Here is an 18,711-nt window from a genome sequence, read left to right on the forward strand (position 1 = left end):
CCATGTGCTTTTGATAGCCTCGTACAAAGGAAATGCAATGTAATTGACATTAGTTTTAAAATTCTAGCAATCATATTTTTTAAGATTTTGTTTTATTTTTATTGGAAAGGTAGATACACAGAGAGGAGGAGAGACAGAGAGAAAGATATTCTGTCTGTTGACTCATTCCCCAAGCTGTTGCAACGGCCGGTGCTGCACCAATCCGAAGCCAGGAGCCCTGTGCCTCTTACGGGTCTCACACACAGGTGCAGGGTCCCAGGCTTTGGGCCGTCCTCGACTGCTTTCCCAGGCCACAAGCAGGGAGCTGGATGGGAAGTAGAGCTGCCGGGATTAGAACTGGAGCCCATATGGGATCCTGGCACGTGCAGGGTGAGGACTTTACCCACTAGGCTACTGCACTGGGCCCTAGCAATCATATTTTTTTAAAAAAAATTAAAAAGCAGGGATTGTATTTAGAGCAGCAGTGACTGAAATGCCCATGGCATACATCAGAGAGCCTAGGCCAAGTCCTGCCTCTTCTCCCAACTCCATCCTCCTGCTAATGCACACCCTGGGGGCAGCGGGTGGTGGTCTACATGCATGAGTCCCTGACATGCACGCAGGAGGCCTGGATGGAGTTTCAGACTCGCGCCTTCAGCATCGTCTCAGTCCCAGTGGTGGGCGGGATCTGGGGTGTGAGCTGGTGCAAAAGAGATTTCTGTCTCTCTGCCTTTTAAGTAAAATAAATAGAAAATTTAAGTTCTTTTTTAAAAGTAAAAAGCACTAAGTAAAATAGTGCATTTTGTTTACCGTAAGACACCCAACATATTATTATTTCGACATGCAATCAGTACAGATGATCAGTGAGGTGTTTCAACTTCCTTTCTTTTCTTTTCAGTCTTTGAAAATGCCTTGTGGCTTCTTACACTTTCTGTACGCCCCGCATCTGATCAGCCACACTGTGGTCCTTGGTAGCCATCACTGCTGAGGGCTGCCGTGTTGGACAGGGCCCTGCTGGTTGCCAGCTTCTCAGCACACAGACTGTTGGCAGTAGGCCAGCCTCTGATCACCTGTGCCTCGTGGCAGGGCACCCCAGCCCAACAGAACCTGCCCAGGGGACCCCTGGACTTCTGCTCTGATTCTGTTTGCGGGGGGGGGGTGCTGCCTCCTCCCTCCTGCGGTTCAGCAGCAGGGCGAACCTTAGCCTCCCTGGGGTTCAGCCTCCTTTCCTTCTGGTGAAACCTGAGCGCAGGCCTGGCCGGGCCTGTGGGAGCAGCTCGGAGCACAGCCCCCCGTTTGCAGCTCCCATGAATTGCTCTTTCTTTTCAGGGCACACACACAAAGCTGTGCCCGGGTTCTTCGACTGCTCTCACAGCATCACAGGGAACTGCGGGGAGGGCAGGTACACAAGGCTCCCTTTGTTTCACAGCTTGCAACTGTACCATGTACCTGCTCTACAGAAAAGTCTTACCCTGCAAAACCACATTTTTGTCCCTTTTCTTCCTTTGCCGTTTTTCGCAGAGCCAACAATCAAACCTTCACTTGCAACATTTAACCTTATAAAATATGAGCTGGTTTCGGCTTTAAAAGTTCATTTGAGTTTTGCTCAGCTCCTTGCCCAGCCTTTTGACTGAAAGGAAGGCTGGGCATTGGGTCTACAGGCTCCAGAAAGCCCTTTATGGTGCCCGCTGATAATTGGATGACCTTATGCCCTTCTCCGTTTCGCACTAAAACCATTTCCAGACGTTAGGGGAGGTGCTCGGGCAGCCTCGGACTACTGTACTGTGAGGTAGTCCTGAGGGCCAGGCCTGAGCAACTGCTCTCCCTGAGCACTGATCGCAGCCAGCGCTGGCGTGCAAGGGAGTCCGGGGGCTCCCTCTCTACCCTTCTCCTACTCCATCCCACCTGGTCCCTAGAGACTGTGTGTATGTGGGCCTTCAGGTCACAAGCCACTTTAGTTTGTTCTCTGGTTTTCAGCTTTGAAACACCACACTGGCAGACTAATTGAAGACTCAATCAAAATATTTCAGCTTAAAACTCAGTGTGGTACACAAAGCCGCTAAGAGGAGGGAGTGGCTAGGATGGCTTCTTGACAGCTCGGGTGTCCCCCTCCGCACCCCACTGGGGCCACTGGGACTCCCATGTCCCTCTCCATCCCTGCCACTGAAAGCCTTGGTGTCATGGAGACTGCTCTCCTCTCAAGGACACCGTATTGTCCCCCTTCTTCTCCTCCTGCCAGGTGGGTTCACTCTGGGCTCAACCTTCTTTGGAGTTTGTGCAGAGAATAACTAACGAGAAACTGAACTTCTCACTCCTGAACACTTCGTCCCCCTCTGCCTCAGCCTCTGGCTGCCTCCGTTCTACCTTCTGCCTCTGTGACTTGGAATACTCCAGGGACCTCACATAAACGGAATCACACAGCACCTGCCTTGTTTTCACTGTCCTCAGAGTTTCATCTGTGCTGTAGTATGTGCCAGAATTTCCATTCTCCTCAGGGTTGAATAGCGTTCGTGTGTGTGTGTCTGTGTGTGTGTGTTCCATACATTTGTTTTTTGGTAATTGTGGCTTCCACCCACTGTGAATTTTTCTTTGAACATAGATGTATTCAGAAGTCTCCAACCCCCTGCCGTGTCTATCCTTGGCTCCGTCCAAAGGAGTGGCATTGCTGAATACTGTGCTGATTCTCTTTCCTTCCAGTGTTTAGGGGAACCAGCGCGCTCTTCTCCACGGTGCCTAAGCCATTGGGCATTCCCCGTGCGCAAAGGCCGCAGTTTCTCCACATGACCAACAGATGTTACTGGCTGTGCTTTTGGTGGCAGCCCTTCTAACCGGTGCAGTGTGCTGTCTCACTGGGGCTTGGATTTGCCTTTGTCTTGCACGTGTTTTTTTGTGCATATGAGCCCTTTGTGTATACATTCAAATCCTTTGCCCATTTTTTAATCTAGCTGTGCTAGTGACCTGTTTTTGTAAGTGAAGTTTTGTTATACTACTGCCACACCCATCAATGGCTTAATCGGTATACAGTCCCCACAGTTAGGGGGCATTTACTGCTGAGTCTTTTTTTTTTTTTAGTACTTTTATTTATTTATTTTTAATTGGAAAGACATACACAGAGAGAAAGATCTTTTTTCTGGTGGTTCACTCCCCATGTGGCTGCCAATGACCAGAGCTGAGCCAATCCAAAGCCAGCAGCCAGGAGCTTCTTCCAGGTCTCCTGTGCAAGTACAGGGTCTCAAGGCCTTAGGCTGCCCTCCACTGCTTTCCCCGGCCAGAAGCAGCAAGTTGGATGGGAAGTGGATCAGCCGGGATACAAACCTGCTGCGTACAAGGCAAGGGTTTAGCCACTGAGCCTTCACTTCTGGCCTCATTACTTGCTGAGTTCTTTACAGTGAAAATTTGCCAGTCCTTGCCTCATTGAAAATGTGAGAGTCCTGGTTACAAAGTGAATACAGCATCTGTGTAATAACAGTTTGCAAGTGGTAACCTCCACCAATGTTACTTGTCAGGCCAGCGTGTGATGATGGCAAGTGAGCAAGCCAAGACTTGCTTGTTCCCAGCCAGCTTTTGTTCTCATGGGTCCCACAATGGTTGAACTCTATGCCAGCCCCTTCAAAGTCACTCACCTTCAAATCTTGCCTCACTTTGCAAAAACAAGCTTTGATCCCACTCCACAGGGCGGAGTGGGATGTGGCTTGAGGATGAGTTTTCTTCCAGCTGCTCCCCATACACTTGAACTTCTCTCCTTAGTCTCTGGCTCCTCCCCTGGGCTCATGCTCTCAGCTCAGCCTTCTTTACCTGCTAGCTCCATCCGGTACCTGGCCAGCTTTTTCAGTGCTGCTTCCTTGCTGTTACTGTTATTTGTACATCCCTACATCTTGGTAGCTAAAGTATTTTGATATACTCATGCGTGCTGCAGGTCTGTCTCTTGGTTGGACTCAGTCCCTCACTCGCTAACCTGCCTTCGCTTCAGTTTGCTTACTGTTTTTAGTAGCAAATGGCAGGTGACACAACCTGAATGAGTTTAAGTAAACAGAGGAGTGATGACCCACCAGGATGGTTCAGAGAACTGAAGTGAAAGCCAAAAGAGTTGAGAATGAGGTGTTAGGAGGGGTACCCTAGGATCATTCAGGTGCCCTGAGCCCTCCTGTCAGGGTCCCCGGAGAAGGCCCTTGCTGTCCATCGCCTGCCTCTGTTTTTCTCAGTGTGGCTTCCACCACTCATCCTGTACTCCCCACCAAGCTGGGCATGTGACTGAGGACACTTCCCAGGGCCACATCTTGTCAACAGTGCCATGCGAGAGAAATGACCAGCTGCTCTTAGTTCCAGTTTCAGAATCTTACAGAGGAGCCGAGCCACGGGTCGTGCACCGCTGTGCAGCAGGAATGATGATCGCAGCCTTCTCTGACTCCTATGCAGCCGGTTCTGAATCTAAATAAAATTGAAATGTCAGTGAAGTAGTCCCAGGATGTGGTTAAGAACTTGGGTTTTTTTTTTTTTTAACATATTGGTTACTCAATACCATGTCAATTAATTCCATAATGTTGTAAATTTTTGTTGATGGTACTTTGGGGCTTTTAATTGATCGGAATGATATTCTTAGAAACCTTAATCTGTTGTGGCTTAGCAGGGCAAGGCGGGGAACGCAGGTCTTCTGCCAACCCTCATTCTCTTATTTCTCTGTGTACACATCACTATCTTTGTCCTCACCTTGTCGGTTGTGTCTTTAAGATTTTATTCCTCAGGACTGGTCTTTTCCCTGACTCACACCCTCTGGGTATTGTGGTGGTCTCCAGAGATCACATAAAAGGGGTTGTGAAAAACTTAATGAAAACTGTGTTCTCATGTTACCCAAACATTATGGGTAGATTTCAAAATATCTTACACTGACATAAATGTACCTTGTAATTCTATTTTCCATGAATTAAAAAAATTATTTGAAAGAATGACAGAAAGGGTGAGAGAGAGAGAAAGAGAGAGCTGCCATCCTTTGGTTCACTCCCTAAATGGCCTGTATGGCTGGGGCTGGGCCATGCCACAGCCAGGGGCCAGAAATTCCATCCAGGTCTCGCACATGGGGGAGGCAGGGCTCCAAGTAGTGAGACATTGTTTGTTGAAGCAGAGCATCTGGGTCTCAATTTAGCTTCCACTATAGGGTGTCAGACTCACAGGCAGTGGCCCAGGGCTCTGTGCCACAACCGCAGCCAATCCACGCTTTTTTGAATTGCCCTCATGCAAGCCTGGGACTCCTGTGTCTGCCATCCAGCCCTTTCTGCATTGTGATTCCCTGAGAGGCAGTTCCGGCTCCCCCACTGGCACCTTTGCATACAGAAACAGGCACCCATTTTTACTGCCCAGTCTTACCGCTGGAGACATTCTCCTTTTGGAGCTCCTTGTTGGTCCCTGGCACCACTGTCCATATCCCCTCAGTCTACAAGGCAAGCACCTGCACATATTCACTTTGCCCTCCGCACTCCCAACAACCACAAGCTAACCCATGTCTTCCATTTCACTTGGATCCCTGCAGTGTTTTCAATGCCATGTCCACTGATTTTTTTTCTGCAAACTGTCATTGCTTGTCAAGTGTATGCACAAAGTTTTACACACTGGCCTACTTTTTAAAAACTCTTCCTGCTCCCTGAAGTTATTTTAAAAATATGTATATGTATAGTAAAGTAACTATTAGATGTATTTCTAAATTATCTAAATATTATGTATTTCTAAATATTATGTATTTCTAAATTTCTAAATTATCAGTGTATACATATAATACAAACACATAATTTTTTGAAAGATTTTTTTTTATTATTGGAAAGGCAGATACACAGAGAGAAGGAGATTGAGACAGGGTCCTAAGGTTATGGCGCTCCTCTACTGCTTCCCTAAGCCTCAGCAGGGAGTTGCATGGGAAGCAGAACAGCTGGAACACGAAGCAGCACCCATATGGAATCCCAGTGGATGCAAGGTGAGGATTTAACCACTAGGATGACACACTGGGCCTTCACAGATTTTTTGCACAGTGCACTCTGTCTTTGTGACCCCTTTGGCCTAAAAATGTAAATCATGCTGTAGTGGGTTGGCAGCTGTTGGAGAGGCCCATGTACCATTATGGGTGTGCTTGTTAGCCTTCAGCAACTCTGTCAGATCCAGCTTCTTGCTGGAACATCCGGAGCGGCAGCAGACAACAGCTCAAGTGCTTGGGCTCTTACCACCGGTGCGAGAGGCCCAGATGGCATTCCCAGCCCCTGGCTTCTGACTGGTTGGGGGGGGGGAGTGTTTGGGAGAACGAACCAACAGATAAAAGCTCTCTCTTCTGTGTGTGTGTGTCTGATTCCTGATTCTCTTTTCTCTGTTTCTTATTTAATTTTCAACTTCTTTCAAGTATTTGATAATTAAATAAGAGTTTTCTAAAAGTACATCTTTTTCTTATTTTGCATAAAGGGATTGGCCAACATCCAAAAGTCTCATAAGTTAATACTCCTCCCCATGCAGCCTTGACGCAGATGTGTCAAACCAAATACCATTTTTTTTCATAGCTTCTAAGAGGTATACTTGTTTCCAACTCTGTATATACACAACTCTCCATATACGCAAGTACTTTAACTTTTTTCTCTGTTTATTTTCATTTCAGCTGAAAGGCAGAGAAATCTCCCACCCTCTGGTTTACTCCCAAAATGTCCACAACAGCCAGGATTGGGCCTGGGCAAAGCCGGGATCCTGAACCCAATCCAGGCTGGCTATGCAGGTGACAGGGATCTAACTATGGGAGCCATCACCTGCTGCCTCCCAGGGTCTGCACTAGCAGGAGGCTGGAATCAGGAGCAGGGAACTGAGACATGAACCTAGCACTTTGCTGTTGGAGACAGGTGTTGCAAGTGTGCTAGCTGCAACTTAACTATTGAGCCAAATGTCTGTCCCTCACACAGTTAATACAGTGAAAAAACATGTATCTTAGCTGTATCTTTTGTGTTTGCCTCCATACTTCCATATAACATGTTCAAATGTCCTCTTTTGAGTTCTTAGATTTAACATTTACACTTACTTTCTCTTCTTGTTCTGGATTGCTTCACAATACACTTTTTCTCCTATACTCTGTATATATTACATAAGTTGGAGAATACATATTCAGGGTTGGTGCAGTGATGTAGCTCACTAGTCGGCCTGCAGCCCCAGCATCCCATAATGGGCACTAGTTCATGTCCCACTTGCTGCACTTCTGCTCCATCTTTCTGCCTATGACTTGGGAAAGCAGTGGCAGATGTCCTGAGTTCGTGGGCCCCTGTATCTTTGTGGGAGACCTGGAGGAAGCTCCTGGCTCCTGGCTTCAGATTAGCTCAGCTCTGGCCATTGTGGTCATTTAGGGAGTGAGCCAGCAGATAGAATCTCTCTCTCTCTTTCTCTCTCTCTCAATCTCATTTTCTTTGTAAATATGCCTTTCAAATAAAAATGGTTAAATCTCACAAAAAAATAAGCATACATATTCAGACTGAAATTCACATTAATGTAGAGAACATTTTCCATAATGAAGCAATATCATATATTCTGGCTACATCTTGAATATCTTTTGTTTTCCCGTAAGTTAACTGTCTTGATTTTCAATTGTTTACTTTTCTATATACCAAGCAATTATTTCATTCTAAGTTCATTGCCAGAGTTAAAATACTCCTTCAATATATTCACACATGTCAGGTATTCCATCTTTTTTATTTATGTTCTGGAGATCCATGTTCTGGAATCCCCCATCCTCTCATCTGAGTTTTCAATTTGGGGAGAATGAAGATGATTTTAAAAGAAGGCACTGTGAAGCAAAACATCTACATCACTGTAATGTTAGCAGGGAAGAGAAAATGCCTTCTCCAGCTGTCATTTCCACCCATTTTATCTTGTTAAAGAATCATTGTCAATTTATTTCTTATGTCAAGGTAATGTGTGAATTACATGGCCTCTTGAATTACACGGCTTGCATTTTGTTCTCTCCCTAGCTTGTTTCTACATAGATGCAGCTGAGCAGTAACTGTGAAATGTAGACTTCTCCATCAATTTATGGAGGGATGGGAGCAAGCGTGTAGCTTAGCTGTTAAGGTGCGTTTGTCCACATGGTAGTGCCTGGGTTCGATTCGGTTCCTGAGTAAGTTCCCACCAATACAGATCACAGGAAGAGGCAGTGATGGCTCATGATGGTTCTTGCCCTGCACCTGGTAGAATCTGATTAAGTCCCCAGCTCCTGGTTTGAGGCTGGCATTTGAAGAGTGAACCAGAAGGAGTGAGCTCTGTTTGTCTGTATCTTATCTGTAAGAGACATCCCATCGTATATGATAGAATGATAGCACTGCTGGTGATGACCATAATGACCCTACAGAAGATAATGAGTAAACATCTCCAAATTATATGCCTTGTATGTGTGTTTGCAAAGGACATAAAGCAATTGCAGGATAAGAGCCATTGGCCTGATGGTTTGTTACACATGAACCACTGAGAAGCCACATGGTTCTTCAGTGTCACACAGCCACATAGCTAATGTGTCCTTGCAGGTAGCTTACGCTCCATCAACACTTAGAACTTGCCGGCACTGCAGTGAGTGCTGTACCTTTGTTGTCTCTGTTACTGTAGGCCACATCCCAATGAAGTTAAACTGTCATTGCTCTCAATTTAAAAAGGAAAAGACACTAACAGCTTGCCCAGTGTCACACAATCAGTGTTCGGCAGGTCAAAGAGGTGAACCCAGGAGCTCTGACCCAAAAGCCCCGTGTGTGAGCCTTTGTGTGTGTCTGCTGTTGACCTTGGAGTATGGGACCCACTGTTAGACTAACAAATGATTGAATATAAGAATGGATGCCAACTGCATTGTGGGCATCAGGTCATGGAGATCTTATTCACATCTCTATTCCTAGAGTGTGTTTGCTGAATTTTTACTGCATGAAACCCAAGATTCCCACAAAAATGTCAGCATGTGTTTTCTCCATAAAGAAGGGAAAATAAGATGTGTGTTAAGCAACACCTAACGATTCTGCAAAATCAGAGCTAGCTTTCCTCTCTGTTTTGTCAGAGACTCTACTTGCACTTTGCCCATTCTGGGACATCACACTTTGTTATCATTTCCTCCCCTGCCTTGTCTTTTCTGGGCTCCCACAAATACCACTCTCTACTGCCAGGAAACCTGTCCCTTCCTTTCACACTTAGGGCAATTCAGATGTCTCCTCCCCAAGCTTTACTTCCTGTGATTTTCCTGGAGGATTTTGTTGTTGTTGTTCGTTTTCCACAAAGGACACGACTAAGCCTGCCTCCACAATAGCATGTGTCAGCGCTGTGTAAACAAACATCTGGGATAGTGCATGGCCCTGGGAAGGTAGTTAACAGAAGTTTACTTAATGAGAAAAGAAATCCACGTAGGGATTAATGCACAGTCTCTGTAAACTTTATCCATAGACCAAGACCCTGGCAGTTCTCTAGAACTTTCCTCAAATAGGAAAATCTATTCCAAGCTATTCCCTTCATAGTTTACCTACTTATATCTTCATTTAAAAAATTTATTTTTTAAAAAAATCTCATAGCATTGTCACGGCATACTTAACAGACTGATGGAATCATGACTCCTTATGAAGGACTATACTATTGTAACAACGTGGGGAAATCGGTCAGGGTTGGGATTTTAGGTGGGGGTGGGAATCCCAGACTCTACAAAATTATACCATAAAATTCAAAAATTCAAAATAAAAATTTTAAAAAAATTGCATAGTGGAAAGTGGCCGATCCTAAGTTTTCTGACTGTTTTTGTTGTATGCAGCCTAGTGCAAAGATTCCATCCCACTACTTTATTATTCTTTTCAATATTCAACTTATATACATATTACCCATAAAAATATGACTTCCTGCTTTATTTCCAGGGTAACACATGAGGGTTCTATAAAATCTACCAGAGAAAATGAAATGTAGTGCAGACAGAAGATTTTATCTGTGCATGTGGCTCCCCACTGTCGATTTGTATCATGTAATTCTACTTAGCACTTCTGGGCCATTTCCTTCAAAGTACTTTCCAAGCATTACCTAAGTGATGCAGCCTAGGTAAGGGGTGGGACGCCAGGAACTTGAGCTGTAAATGTAGAACTGTTAAACACAGTTCTGAGGAAATTAGATTTTAGAGTTGGACACCAAATACAGTCCTGACACCAACACCCTGTCTCACTTCAAATAACTAAACCTCCACCTCTCCTTCCACATGTCCTCCACGAGGACAAGGAGGTATTCTATTAACTAGAAGGGCAACAGAGGAGTGGTTATGAAAAGCTATAATCCCCAGTGGCCAACCTCATTACAGGACAGTTTTAATTAAAGTGGTCAGAAAAAGAACGAGCAGCCCTTCCCAATCGAGACACAGCACATCCCAACTGCAAAAACCGGTAATGGTTCAAGAACGAGTGTGAGCGTAAAATCGTGCTCAACGCATTTGTTTCTAATTAAGTACCTACTCTGTGCTGGGTGTTTTGCAGGCAGTTTAATCCTTTTCACAAGGCTTGGAATGATGTAATGAATCTTTGGAATGAAAGTGTGTTGCCGCGATTGGTTTGGGTGACCCATGTGAGCTCCAAAGCAGAAGGAGTCTGATCCGCAAGAAGGAGGACGTCTTTTAGAAAAACGCTACCAGATGGAGAAGGCTGGAGGCACAGTCAGGAAATTGACTTTATCGGGGGCCATTTTTGTCCTTCTCCCTAAAGGCCTGCAGGGTTCCCGTTGACACGATGGTGATCGCTGGGAATGGGCTGAGCGGTTCAGCCGGTGCAAGAAGACTTTGACTCACTTGCAATTTTAAAAAGTCTACAGTGATAAGAATTTGGAGATAGTATAAAGGGAGTAACAGTGTAAAGATTCTGTGTGATCCAGGTTCTGTTTTTAAGTGCTGCCTCTCCCAGTCAAGGTGATGTTCTCTGTGAATCCAAGAGTGTGCTCTGTCTGGTACATCACCATATCTGCTCCACCCAGCAACTCCTTGCTGCCTGTTGAGCCTTGGCCATTACTGTTGAAAGGCTCCTTCTTTTTTGTTTTTTAGATTTATTCAGTTTTATTGGAAACTCAGATTTACAGAGTGAAAGAGAGACAAAGAGAAAGATCTTCTGTCCTCTGGTTCACTCCCCAAATAGCAGCAATGGCCAGAGCTGAGTGATCCAAAGCCAGGAGCCAGGAGCTTCTTCTGGATCTCCCTTTTGGGTGCAGGGTCCCAAGGCTTTGGGCCACCCTTGACTGCCTCCCCAGGCCACAAACAGGGAGCTGGATAGAAAGTGGAGCAGCCAGGATATGAACCGGCACCCGTATGGGATCCCAGTGTGCAAAGAGAAGGACTTTTAGCCACTAAGCTACCATGCCAGATCCTGTTGAAAGGCTTATTTATGGAAACTTTTAATTTTCTGTTTTCTTTTCGATGACAATATAGAAAGTGAAACATTATAGGGATCATGAGACATGGGTATGTTGTTTTGTTGCATAGACTTGCATTAAGGTTTTGCGTTTATGCTCATGGCAAGTGCACAAGCCATTGAAAAAGGAAAAGATGCCACTTTAGTGCATATGTGATGTGCATTTTCCAAGCAAAGCCTGAGGACGTCTCATCAGACTGTGAAGTGACAACTGTGCAGATGTCATCACATTCACTGTGTAGCCACAGGGAGCTCAGCAACATGACGAGCAGGGCTGTGTGCACTATCCGGTGATTTCCCCTTAGTCAAAGAACAGTACATGTCACATTGATGATTTTCAGTTGACTTTTACAGGTTTTTAGTTTTATTTTCATGGCCCAGTGCAATGGCTCAGTGGCTAAATCCTTGCCTTGCACTCGTCGGGATCCCATATGGGATGCGGGTCATGTCCTGGCTGCTCCACTTTCTTTCCAGTTCCCTGCCTGTAGCCTGGGAAAGCAGTCAAGGACAGCTCAAAGCCTTGCAGAGAAGACCTGGAAGAAACTCCTGGCTCTTGGCTTCAGATCAGCTCAGCTCTGGCCACTGTAGCCACTTGGGGAGTGAACCAGCAGGTGGAAAATCTTTCTGTCTCTCCTTCTCTGTAAATCTGCCATTCCAATAAAAATAAATAAATCTGATGGAATTATGACTCTTTATGAAGGAGTATACTATTGTAGCAACATGGGGAAAATCTGTCGGGGGTGGGAGTTTGGAGGGGAATCCCAGACTACATGAAATTGTACCATAAAAATCAAAAATTCAAAATAAAAATTTGACTAACTAACTAACTAAATAAATAAATAAATAAATCATTCTTGGGCCTGGCGCAGTAGCCTACTGACTAAAGTCCTCACCTTGCACACACCAGGATCCCATATGGGCACCAATTCTAATCCCGGCAGCACCACTTCCCATCCAGCTCCCTGCTTGTGGCCTGGGAAAGAAATAGAGGACAGCGCAAAGCCTTGGGACCCTGCACCCATGTGGGAAACCTGGAAGAAGAAGTTCCTGGATCCTGGCTTCAGTTCGATTCAGCTCCAGTCATTGCGGCCACTTGGGGAGTGAATCAACAGATGGAAGATCTTCTTCTCCCCCTCTCTGTATATCTGACTTTCTAATAAAAAGTAACTAAATCTTTTTTTTTTTTTAAAGATTTTATTGTTATTGGAAAGCCGGATATACAGAGAGGAGGAGAGACAGAGAGGAAGATCTTTCATCCGATGTTTCACTCTCCAAGTGACCGCAACGGGCCGGTGCGCGCCAATCCGATGCCGGGACCAGGAACCTCTTCCGGGTCTCCCATGTGGGTGCAGTGTCCCAATGCATTGGGCCGTCCTCGACTGCTTTCCCAGGCCACAAGCAGGGAGCTGGATGGGAAGTGGAGCTGCCAGGATTAGAACCGGCGCCCATATGGGATCCCGGGGTGTTGAAGGCGAGGACTTTAGCCGCTAGGCCACGCCGCCGGGCCTAAAAGTAACTAAATCTTAAAAAATAAACAAAAAAATGTGATAAATCTTAAAAAGTTTTTACTTCTATTTTCAAATTTTGGTTTTACAATTGTATAAAAGCCATAAGAAACATTTAATTTTTGTGTGCTTTTAGTGTTATATAAGAATAATTTAAAGCCAAACACTGAAGATCTCTCAAACTTTTTTTTAAAGGAATATCTTGCAGAAACCTAACCTCAAGTTGTTGAAAATACGGAAGCAGACAAACCAATGAAACGATCCGTTGTTATGGTTCTTTTTTTTTGTTTTTGTTGTTACTAGAAAGTCAGCTATATAGAGAGGAAGATCTTCCATCTGTTGATTCACTCCCCAAGTGGCCACAATAGCTGGAGCTGAGCCCATCCAAAGCCAGGAGCCAGGAGCCTCTTCTGAGACTCCCACACGGGTGTAGCATCCCAAGGCTTTGGGCTGTCCTCGACTGCTTTCCCAAGCCACAAGCAGGGAGCCAGGTGGGAGGCAGGGCCACCCGGATTAGAACCGGCACCCGTATGGAATCCTGGGGTGTGCAAGTTGAGGACTTTAGCCACTAGGCTACTGTACAGAGCCCTGTTATGGCTCTTAAATCCAAAGTGGTACATGTGGGCAGTCAGGTAGCAATGCACACAACAGCACATTTAGCCAAGTTGTACCTCCCACCCATAGGACATAGTCAGTGATGTATCTACTGCTTACCAAAATGAGATGCACAACATCTTTGACCCTCCTCTCACCTTCCACTCCTGTAGCCCTATGTCATTAACTTAGCAGCTACTCCTTGGGAGCTCTCCAGGTGCCAGTTCTGGCTCTTGGTGATTTGGACCCCAGCCATGCGGGCTCTCTGTAAAGTGTCCTGACAGTTTCCTGTGCCATTGGTTCTGTGCTTATACATTGACTGCCGGAACCAGACAACACGAGGTGGACCCACAGAGTCTCCGCCATGCCGAGACTTGAGCTCCACCAGGCTGAGCTCCCTCCATGGGCCTGAGCTTGCTGCTGGAGCCAGGAACTGGCCAAACCTCTCCAGCTCAAAGCTATGCTCCTTGCATTGCTTTCTGCTCCCTGAGGTCCTAGAGACCTGTGTGATTTGGCCTGAATCTGCACAAGTAAATACATTTTAATTTGAGCCTCCTCTTCTGCCAATTTAGCAGATCCACTTCTGAGTAACATAGAACCTTCAGCATACCATAGCCGACCTTGAAATAAGTAAAAATCTGTTTAAAGTGATATTCAGTTGAATGAGTAGAAAGTAAATTATGAAAATCTTGGTCATAGCTATGTGAAATATATGCATGGCTGCTAAAATGGTTTCAGAGGAAAATTATTATGTTATAAATATATATGTGTGTATATATATGGTATTGAATTGATCTAAATATTAATGATATTTCTCCATTGAATTTGAAAGTGGTTGAAGTTTAACAAAGTGACTGAATTTAGTTAACATGTCATTTTTTTTTAGCAAACATTTGATGGTTCCAAGTTCTCAACTTTACTCACGTGAAGATGATTTTGATTGGCTTTTAGCTTAAAATACTTGTGTTTCTCTTTTGTCTTTTTCATTTCAAATAGAGTTCATATGCTTAGCCCTGTGTTCCAGAAATTCTACCATTCTCCAGGATTCCTCAAAAAGTGTGGCCAGGGATTCTGACTTCATGATATCTACTTCCCTCTGTGCCTTTGAAATTGAGTTCATAAGGTCCTGGATTCTTATCCCTAGGTTTCAGTTTTCTCCTTAGAATGGTTGTGCTATCTTCTCAAGGAATCAGCATTTCCATCTGAGAAAACGCACATTAGGTAACATTATCTCTAATTTACCTTCCAGGTCCAAATGATTACATTAAAAACAACTGTGCATTAGTGTGGATTTGAAAAGACCTCTTAGTTATGATACAAGTATAGAAAGATGAACCCTGAAGCCAAAAAATTGAATGTAAAACATATAAAGAGTGGGTATAACACAGTGCTTATTTTGTGTGTGTTTTTGGTTATAAAATCAATATTATTTGATTTCTGAATGCCTAACACAATGAAAAGATTAAGAACTGGTGTGAATATTTTCTGCAGAACATATTATTTCCAATATTCTGATATTCCATTAAGGTATAATGCCACAAAAGAACAAATATCGTATTATTGCACTCACAGGAGTCACCTAGAATTCTCACAGAGACCCATCAAGTCAGAGAGAAAGGTGGCTGCCCGAGTTAGGAAGACAGCAGAGAGCGAGTACAATTCAGTTTGATTTCACAGCTTGAAAAGAGTTTTGCAAGTAGATCATGGTGATGGTAACACATTGAACTGTACAGCTAAAAAGTTAATATATTAAAATCAGAAACTGTAGTATGCATTATTCAAATGCAAAGAAGTCATTTCACTTCCATGTATTTCCTCAGATGCATTTTTAAAAGTTTGACATAAAAATTGGAAACTTAAACACAAAGCTATTTATAAATGACCCAAGAGTATCTGAAAAACCCAGCGGATCAATTTAAAAGTTGTTAGAAATGTGGGGCCGCCATTGTGGCATAGCACGCTAATCCTCCCTTGCAGTGGTGACATCCATATGGGTGTCAGTTCATGTCCTGGCTGCTCCACTTCTGATCTAGCTCCCTGCTTACAACTTGGAAAAGCAGCAGAGGAAGGCTTAGGCGTTTGGGCCCTGCAGCCATGTGCAAGACCCAGAAGAAGCTCCCAGTTTGGGGGTAGCTCAGCTCTGGCATTGTGGCCATTTGGGATATGAATCAGAAGATGGAAGAACTTTCTCTCTCTCCTCCAATCTCTAAATCTGGTTTTCAAATGAAAATTAACAAGCCTTGAAAAAGAAAATAACAATGATTAGAAATGTGAGAAATTTTTGTCTAGTAGGAAAATTGGTTGTATAGACCAGTAATACATAAACATCATTGGAAAAATGTAGTAGAATCTTAAATTTACATTGAATTTTTTTTTAAAAAAAAGAGATTTATTTGAATGACAAAAATAGAGAGAGAGGAGAGACAGAGAAATCTTTCATCTAATGGTTCACTCGCCAAATGGCAGCAGCAGGCTGCCTGGGCTGGGTCAAATTCAGGAGCCAGGAGCTTCTTCTGGGTCTCCCATTTGAGCACAGGGACCCAAACATTTGGAGCACGTTTTACTGCTTCCTCAGACACATTCTCACGGAGCTGGAAGTGGAGCAGCGGGGACTGAAACCACCACCTACTTGGGTTGCCAGTTTTACCCACTATGCCACAATGTCAGTCCTTATATATAACTTTTATTTTATTTTTTTTTTTTATTACAAAGTCAGATATACTGAGAGGAGGAGAGATAGAGAGGAAGTGGAGCTGCTGGAATTAGAACCAGCGGCCATATGGGATCAAGGCAAAGACCTTAGCCACTAGGCCACGCTGCCGAGCCCGAGTCCTTATATATAACTTTTAAAAACAAAGTACTTAGCATGATGGATTCCAGTCGGGCCCATTTGTCCACAAAGAACTGCATTTCGTTTTTTTTAATAGCTGAGTAGTATTCCATGGAGTAGATGAACCATAGCTTTCATGCTAAGAGAAATGAACCAATCCCAAAAGGTTAAATACCACATGTTTGCCTTAATCTGAGATGAAAAGAGAACAACTTGGAAAATAGTACCTGTATAATGTAATATTAGTGCAATCTCTTATAACCTGTATCCAATGCAATAAGATAACACGATATAATCTATAAACCAACAATTAATGTCAGAATACTTAAGATCTACATCGAAAAACTGTAAAACCTACTATACCCTCAATACGCTATGTTAACCTGTAATGGGGGAGAGTGCAGGGAAATCTTTCAGGACCATAAAAAGAGTGAGAAAAAAGTACAATATAGCCTATCAAGATCAAATCTGGTAATTCACAGACAACAGACTCAAAGCGGCACTAAACAACAATAAAACTACTATACCAATGCATGAGGGGGGAATCGGGTGCGATCCTGACAACCTCTTAACAGGAGGTCATGTGCGTGGAGCAGGGGAGCACTCCAGAGTGGAGCAGGTGGTAAGGAGGAAGCTTGGATCCCAACCATGAAGACTCCCAGACCTTCACCACAAACTATTAATACAAGCAACAAGGACTATATCCCAACTGCCAAGGAGGCCACAAGGAATTGGATGCCCTCGGAGGCCGAGTACTCTGAGGTCACCCACCCCCAACCGGAGCTTCCACAGGGGATGGAAGAAGTCCAAACACTACCGTGCAGAAACCAACGTCATCGGAAAGACAACCAACCAGAAGCCCTGAGTGGTCTGCAGAAACAGAAGAACAATAAACGTCCTTCGGGACCAGGGAGGAGAGCTTTCTCTGGTCCGAGCCTGGCTCCACCTCTGGACCCCCCCTCCCTCGCAATGACCATCGGGATCGCTTCGAAAACCCGTCACAGCAAACAAACAATCATACAAACTAAAAAAAAAAAAAAAAAAAAAAAAAAAAAAACCTAAAATAAATAAACAACAGAAAGTAGAACTTGAAATCTGACAGGAAAGAGCTGGCATGGATTGGCTCATGCCTCGCTGGGTGGGTCACAAAGATTAGTTACTCCTCACCATGGTGTTGAGGATTTTCCTGCACCCCCCCCCCCCAAAAAAAATGTTCTGCACCTAAAATGTTGACATATATCTTGTTAGAGTTACAAGCCAGTCTGGATTATCCTAAAATCTGCCAAGATCAGCAAAATTTTACTTCAACACAACAACTGGCTAAATACTAAGATGAAATGGACACGAAACAGCTGAATGGTGCCTTATGGCCATTTTAAGGTATAGAGCAGCCGGTCCTGTATATGAACTAAAATTGAAATGTCAATGAGCTAATCATAGGTGGTGGCTAGGACTTGTTTTCCTTTTTTTTTTTTTTTTAATACACTGGTTACTCAAAACCATGTCAATTCCATAACATTGCAAATTGCTGTTGATGTTATATTGGGACTCTTAGTTGACTGTGATGATATTCTGCCAGCTCAAACTTCAGACCAGAAAAGGTCTCCCCAAGAAACTGTTCAACCCATCTGGACAATAAGTAGCTGGACTCTATGCTTGGTATATGTTTGCAATGAAAGAATCTTGATTGAATTTGAACTGTAATACTGCATCAAGGTGGAGGAATCCACCGGGGGGAGGGGAGGGGGAGGGAGGGGGGGATTCCCAGAGCCTATGAAACTGTCACATAATGCAAAATAATTAACAATAAAAAAAAAAAGTACTTAGAATGAAATTAATCAAAACTTTGAACATCTGGATAAAGGAAAGCTGAAAATTTGGCCCAAGACGTGAACTGATGGGAATCATTGGAGATATGAGTAGTTCTAAATATGAAGACTTAACATGTAAAACTAAATTTATAAATCTGTCTTTTGTAAAAGTGGATATATTGATTCTACAGTGTACATCAAATATACGTATGTGGAAAAAAACTGGGAAAAATATTTTAAAAGGAGAAATAAAAGTGAATTATTTCTTCCAGTAATAAAACATGTTTAAAAAAAGATGAAAGTTTTAAATGATTATACTGTTACCAGAATAGGCAGATGAGTGAAACAAGGCATAGAGCCACATGCATGTACAAACCTGCCATACGACAGAAGTGAATTCTGAGTCATGAGGGATAGATACCTTTCTTTTTTTTCAGAATAAGTACATTGGCTAGTCCTTTGGAAAAATTTATACAATATTTCTTATGCCAAGATAAGTTCTCGAGAGCTCAACAGCTTAAATATAAGTGCCAAAGAAAATATGAAAAGTCAATTTTTATAAGAATGAAGTGTAAAATCCTTTATAT

At 43.8% G+C, this 18,711-nt stretch overlaps 1 protein-coding gene across 1 annotated transcript in view; it reads left to right on the forward strand.

The window, feature by feature from the left end:
- Window positions 1-10,692, forward strand: part of ZDHHC21 (zinc finger DHHC-type palmitoyltransferase 21) — an 89,204-nt gene extending 78,512 nt beyond the window's left edge. The window contains exon 9 of the mRNA XM_058672436.1: window positions 10,464-10,692. Coding sequence (XP_058528419.1) covers window positions 10,464-10,578 — 115 coding nt within the window. The 3' untranslated portion in view covers window positions 10,579-10,692. The remainder of the gene's footprint in view (window positions 1-10,463) is intronic.
- Window positions 10,693-18,711: the final 8,019 nt, after the last annotated feature.

Source organism: Ochotona princeps, chromosome 14, assembly GCF_030435755.1.
Source record: "Ochotona princeps isolate mOchPri1 chromosome 14, mOchPri1.hap1, whole genome shotgun sequence".
NCBI classification, from domain to species: domain Eukaryota; kingdom Metazoa; phylum Chordata; class Mammalia; order Lagomorpha; family Ochotonidae; genus Ochotona; species Ochotona princeps.